The 6,893-nt window shown below is 35.0% G+C and overlaps 1 protein-coding gene across 1 annotated transcript; it reads right to left on the reverse strand.

The window, feature by feature from the left end:
• Positions 1-558: 558 nt before the first annotated feature.
• Positions 559-6,361, reverse strand: sypl1 (synaptophysin-like 1). The gene is made up of 5 exons (XM_039660729.2): positions 5,774-6,361; positions 3,819-3,937; positions 2,505-2,709; positions 1,765-1,956; positions 559-962 (listed from the first exon to the last, which is right to left on the reverse strand). The coding sequence occupies exons 1-5, from the start codon at positions 5,843-5,845 to the stop codon at positions 831-833; spliced, it is 720 nt and encodes a 239-aa protein (XP_039516663.1). The 5' UTR covers positions 5,846-6,361; the 3' UTR covers positions 559-830.
• Positions 6,362-6,893: the final 532 nt, after the last annotated feature.

Consider the following 6,893-nt stretch of genomic DNA (forward strand, 5'->3'; position numbering starts at 1 on the left):
ATAAAGATACAATTATACAATCGGGCCTTTACACTTGAACATGTATGCAAAGGTTGAAGAAACAGCGAAACATCGTAAAAGTAAAAGTACTTTCCATTAAAAGTAAAAAAAAAAAGCATCCTGACCGAATCTTACTAAAATGACACGGTATTCAAGTACACAAGAAATCAAAAGGTGAAAGATATAAAACACAAAAGCAGAAGAGAGAAAAATCACACGAATACAATATGCAAATTACAAATTGCAAGCATAAACTGTTGTATTTTTTGGTAACACTTTATTTTAATGCGTTACATGTAGTAATAACTATAAATTATGCATAATTACCTTCACCCTATACATGTAGTAAATTAATATTACTCAGTACTTCTATACTGTAACAATGAAGGCTTACACTTTATTTAAGGTGTCATTGTTACAATACAATGTAATTAGTACCAAATTAACATGTACTTGCTATAGGGTTTAGGATTAGTTGGACATGTAATTATGCATAATTTACTGTTATTACTACGGAGTTCAGATGCAAAAGCCTCTAAATGCCATTTGAAATTTTCTTCTAAAATGACCATTTTTATCAAGCTTGTATATTTAAGTTCAGTAATTTCACTTAAATGGCAATAAAGATTACCTATTAATTGTCATTTAAGTGAAATTACTGAACTTAAATATACAAGCTTGATAAAAATGGTCATTTTAGAAGAAAATTTCAAATGGCATTTAGAGGCTTTTGCATCTGAACTCTTCACATGTATCATATGCAACAAGGACACTGTAAAATAAAGTTTTACCGTAAGGCTAAAGTGTGTGTCATGATGTTGTGTGTGTGTTTAGATGTGCGCTGTGGCCGGACCCCGTCCCGCAGCCGGCTGAGCGTTGACCTTCTGAGAGTGCCAGCGCGTCTCCTTAAACACAAACCACGCGTTCCCAACCCATATGAGAAGATTCAAGTAACCAAACACCTGGAGATGAAGTCTGCAGTTAGTCATTAAACACACACACACACACATGCTGATCGTGCACAATTAATGCAATCAATCCCAATTAATAAAGTCCCATGCTAATATTATGGCATATGCAGCATTAAGGAAGTTAAATGCATTGAAAATGCTGTTTAATATTCATATTATTGATTATTATTAAACAATATTAACAATAATAAAACAATCAAATTGGATTATTTTTAATATTTAATATGATTAAAGCAAGTGAGGTGGATGTAAAGTTTTCACAGGCTGTGATGACGCATTTCCACAGTTATTTTTTATTGATGTACATTTATAACATTATTCTTACATTGCCTTTCATTTGACATCTCACTTTTGATGAATGCCTTTTGAAACTCATAGAAATGCTATAGTGATTTTTTTTTTTTTTTTACGATTAGGGTAAATAGCAATGCAAAAATAATATTAGTTGGTAATGATACAACATTGCATCTTAAAATCACCATGAAATCAAAACTGACCATTCTAATTTTTTTTAAGGAATATTGCAACATTTATAATAAATTCTATATCCAAGCATATCTTTTTTTTTGTGAATAACCCCCCCCCCCCCCCCCCCCCCATTTGCAGTGACATCATCTCTTCTCTGATGACGAGGGCGTGGCTTAACCTGTCACTCACATGAGATCAGCCAGTAGCAAACCACAACCATCCAATCAATTCCCCCCAGACAGAATCAAGCCCCGCCCACATTTGGACGTTTTGTGAAAGTGGGTGTGGTTTTAAAACCTAAGACGTACTGCTGATTGTGTCTCACCACAGATATATTGAGCAAGCGCATGCTGGCAAACTCCGTGACTTCACATCTGACCCCTGCGTCCCTGCAGAGCGCCAGCGTCGAGTCCATGCCAGCCGTCCCGGTGGCGTCCTTCACCGTCTGCAGGCCTCGAGCCCACGCCGACGAGCACACCAGCCACAGGAACGCAAACGCCGACGTTAACACAAAATCCTAGCAGACAAACACAATCTAAAAATATCCCTGGGATATACACTTTACAATAATGTTCATTAGTTAAAGCTGTACTCCGCAGTTTGTCGCCATCTCTGTTCGAAATCTGCAATTGCAGTCATTCGAGGGACAACTTTATGCGAGATGTGCTTCGCCATGAGGTAAAACGATATGAATACTGTTCGTTTTCTCGCAAAAACCGCTCGTTTTGTGTCTTAGGCCATCAATGTGTACTTACATTAAATAAACTCATTAAATCATGTTTAATTTGGACTTCTCTGTGCATGCTCTTTGAGGTGGTGACCATAGACCTCCATTATAATGACTGACAGACAACAATGGTTTGACCTAAAAATATCAAAATTGAAAATACTGCGGAAACAAAGACACCTACATCTTGGATGCCCTTGAGGTAAGATAAAACATACAGTACCAAAAATTAATTTCAAAGTGAACTATCCCTTTTCAATTATCACTGTAAAGCGGCTTTGAAAGAATCCATGTTGTTGAAAGCGCTATATAAATGAAGATGACTTGACAGTACTCACAAACATAGGGCCGAAGTCTGAGTCCCGGTACACATGCATGTATCCCAGATACACCAGCAGAGCCGCCATAGAGTAGAGGAACGCCAGGACGGCCACGGCCACGAAGAACTCCACCGAGGACGCGGCGTCGCCCAGCAGATGCGTCTCAGCGACGGAGCGGTTACACAGAGTGGTGTTGTTCTCCACCAGCCGCTCCTGGTTCAGCCTTCACCAGCCGACACACACACACAGGAGAGGATATGCCATTACAGGTCTTATTTTATTTGTGTTTTGGTTTTTTTTTATTATTACTATTTAGGTTTACTTTATTTCAGTTTTCGTTTAATTTAAGATTTTTTTTTATTTTTTTTTTTTATATAGTTTTAGTTAATAATAGTAACACCCAGGAAAGAGTTAATATAAGTCGGGCCAAACCTGAATGAGTGTTTCATTGCCGGAAGTTAATTTAGTTAAAAAAACGAAACTAAAACTGAAATAAAAATAAACCAAAAAAAAACTTCTAAAAATTACATTACTAAACTACGACAATTTCAGCAATGTAATTTTTATTCGTTTTTTATTTCAGTTTTAGTTTAGTTTCAGTTAGTTGCCAAGATAACATTCCCATTTATTTATTTTTTTACAGCAAATATTTCACCTTTATTTTAATTAACAGAAAATGTTTTAAATAGTTTTAGTTAACAATAATAACCTTGGAAAGACTTTATATTATTTGGGTTAAATTTTTGGTATGTGTTTCTGTCATTTACATTTATTATTATTATTATTATTAATATATATTTTTAAATATTATTATTTAGGTTTATTTTTATTTCAGTTTTAGTTTGTTTAGTTTAGTTATAGTTAGTTGGCAAGGTAACCTTTCTAATTTTCATATAGTTTAAGTTTTCTTTTCATATAACATTTGTATTTTGTTAAAGCTTTTTTTGATTGTCAAAAATATTGTAATAGTAATAAAATAACCCTGAAATGAGTTGAATACCCTAAATATCAGTCACGCCAATATTGAAACTTCATTTAAATTTGAGTTAAATTTGTAATAATTGTGTCATTTTTATTATTTATATATATACAGTATATATATAATTGATTAATTGTGATTAATCTTATCTAACATAGAAGTTTGTGTATGCACACACACACACATAAACAAACTTTTATGTTAGATTTGATTAATCGCGATTAATCGATTTGACAGTTTATTGCCATTTCAGTTTGTTTCCGTTAGTTGCCAAGACAACAATTATGTCATCTTTATTTAAATGATCAAAAAGGTTCTAATAGTTTCAGTCACTTCCCGTTCCTCGGGCGAACCTGAACGGGTACGAGAGAGTGGCCGTGAGTGTCTCGTTGTCTCCTCCGGCACAGAAGATGGAGAGCTGGGTTCTGCCGGTGTATCCTCCACACGTCCCGAACGCAAGGACAGCCGTGAGCTGCAGAAAAACACAACCGTATATATGAGGAGAAACGCCATGCAAACATCTTCAGTTTCATACATAATAAAACAACTGGCGAAACTGCTTTTAAAGTAGTAGTTCACTTTAAAAAAAACTTTTGCTGCAAAGTTTACTTTAAATTTATAAATTTAAGGCTCCAGCAGATTGGAATAATCCATCTGTGGAAATAAGATCAATTTTGTTACTTGGTTTGTTTAAAATTAGGGCTGTGCAAAAATTAATTGCGATTAATCGCATCCAAAATAAAAGTCTGTTTACATAGTATATTTTTGTGTGCTGTATATAATTATTTTGTATATATAAATACACACACATGCAAGTATAAATTTAAGAAAATGTGCTATTCATGTATAAAATATTTATATTTATAATATATATATATACAGAATTTAAGCGCAAATAATTCTTAAATATATACATGCATGCATATGTATTTATATATACAAAATAATTATACACAGCACACACAAATATATTATGTAAACACAGACTTTTATTTTGGATGCGATTAATCGCAATTAATTTTTGCACAGCCCTATTTAAAATGCTCACTTGAAGAGGAAATGCCTCTGGATTTACTGTCCAAATCTAATATTTATATTTGACTGTAGTTAGAAATTCATTCATAATTTACAGCTTAAATCATTATTGTCCATCTTGGCGGTTGTAATTTATTGATGAACATATGCAGATGTTGTTTGTTTTGATTTTTCACTTCTTTGTTGTCATGTAATTATTGTGTTATATTGAGACCCCCTCGAAAACGAGATGACGCATCTCCTAATAATAATCCCATTTTTAAATAAAAATGGATGCAGTGTTAGTCAAACAACCTCTGTTCTCCGCCCATGCATCATCTGACATCCTAATCTGATCCTGAGCTCAGTTTTAACCTTTGATTCCCTGCCGGCTTGCGTTTAACCCTTGCTAAGCTAAATGAAGACCTGCTGTTCGTGGCCAAAGTCAGGCTCATTTCCCAACACCAGATGTTTCTGTTCGTTCGCTGCATGACACATCCTGTTTGCCAGCTCATTCTCAAGATGCAATCCTAACAAACATGGAGAAATTGTTCACATCAGTCCGTCTCTCGGGTTGTGCTCAGCAACAGCTGACTCAGTAACCCCGTTTCCACTGCCAATGTCTAATTCCTTAAGGGAGGAACTTCATGTAGAAAACTCAAGACGTGCTGAGTTGCTGGTGTAGGGAATGTGCATAAATGGGGAAAACATTAAAACATGCAGTTGCGTCCCAAGAAAAGTGAAAATGCTTTATTTTTAATTAGCAATGCATATGCATGCACTTTTTATATATAATTTCTTAGTATGCATGATGCACATTACACAAAACATAACCCACACAATCCCACTTCATTTCCAACATCACAGTAAAACAAGCAACTGTGAACAATATAATACTCTGGTTGAAAATGCATCAAAATTTGTACTCTTAGTTTTAATTCATTTTATAACTGTTTTAATCTCCCTTGCTTTTATTTTGTGGTTGTTTTAATTCCTTAATGTGTAAAGCACTTTGAATTGCCATAGTGAAATGTTTCAAGAGGGGGGGAAACCCCAAATTTAAAATGTTATAATGCATCCCACATGGGTATTGCTCACTAAATAATACGTGTGCAAAAGTTACACATGTTTAAGTACTAAATCTACTCGTATAAGTAAAGCAGTTGTGCTAAATATTAAAGCTGGTGAATGTAGATAATTTGCATCGAAGAATGCATTCGCGTGAACGCGCTTTCTGCCAGGCCTTTGCCCTTCGTATGAAGTTATTAAAGCATGAAAACGATTTCTTACTTACCCACTCCACGACTTTAACAAAGCCCAGAGGCTCTCTAACAGGGCTCAAATTTAATCGGAATCCAGTCTGCATCTTTTCCCAGCGACACAGATATCCTCCAGGAAGAAAAGGAAGGAGTTTGAATCTTTGCTGGCTCAAGTTTTCATATGAGAAAAAAACTAAGTTTGACAGAGTGACGTGGTTCTGTGGTAAATGATGCTGCTCCTCCTCCGCCGCGAGGAAACGAGAGTAAATCCAGATGAATTAAGAGAAACAGATCGAGCGTTTTGATATTTAGGCATTTAGTAGCTTAATTTGATTAAAATGTGTGTATCCGATACACGTCATCGCGAGGTTTTTTTGATGCGCGTGTACTTAATATTTCAGTCATATGATTCTGTGAGACGCTAGAGATGGATTGTCGACATTCCTGTGCTCCGTTATAAACTCTCAAGTCTCTTAAAGGAACAGTTCACCCTTAGTTAAACTTGTCATTTCAATGATTTTCTTCAGGGTGCGAACTGTTGAGGTCTGTATGTGGATCTATATATAACGGATGCCTCATTAGCAGCTGCTTATTTGATCCGTTGTATGTACAGTAAGACGTCCGCCATATTGGAACGGTCAAAGACGTGACGTCAGTTATGACTTTCCGTAGTTATGATTTACTATTCCAACGAATGTTACATGCTGTTGTGTAGACCCAAACATTACAAGTGTTAAACTAACACAATATAACAAGATAGAGACTTTTAGCAAACACATAATTAAAATACTACCATAAAAAACACATATAAATATTAAGTTAATACTAATAAAAACATAAAAAAAAAAAAAACACATCCTCACGTGAGAAAGGTTGATTTAAATCTCTGCGGTTTCACAACCAGAGGCTGTATAATGTTATAGCAGCTTGGAAAACTTGATTTTTACTGAGTAACGACAGCACCTGAAATGTTGACCGTTCCAAGATGGCGGATGGGTCAACTTGATTGAATGTGGTTTCTGAGGGTATGTCTATGGCTGGAACTCTTTCAGATCAGGATCATAACAAAACAAGTACTGTATAAATATTGTTAAAACTTATATTTATTACATGTATATGCATATTTGTAATACTTCAATATTTCTTTATTAATAT

The sequence above is a fragment of the Pimephales promelas genome, chromosome 24 (assembly GCF_988280905.1).
Source record: "Pimephales promelas chromosome 24, fPimPro1.hap1.1, whole genome shotgun sequence".
In the NCBI taxonomy this organism is placed as follows: domain Eukaryota; kingdom Metazoa; phylum Chordata; class Actinopteri; order Cypriniformes; family Leuciscidae; genus Pimephales; species Pimephales promelas.

Coding starts and splice junctions, on each gene's coding strand:
- sypl1 (XM_039660729.2), bottom strand. CDS start 5,845: ATGCAGACTGGATTCCGATTAAATTTGAGCCCTGTTAGAGAGCCTCTG. Junction 2,710..3,818: donor ACTCTCTCGTACCCGTTCAG/GTTCGCCCGAGG, acceptor CGGCTGGTGAAG/GCTGAACCAGGAGCGGCTGG. Junction 963..1,764: donor GCTTGCTCAATATATCTGTG/GTGAGACACAAT, acceptor CTTCATCTCCAG/GTGTTTGGTTACTTGAATCT.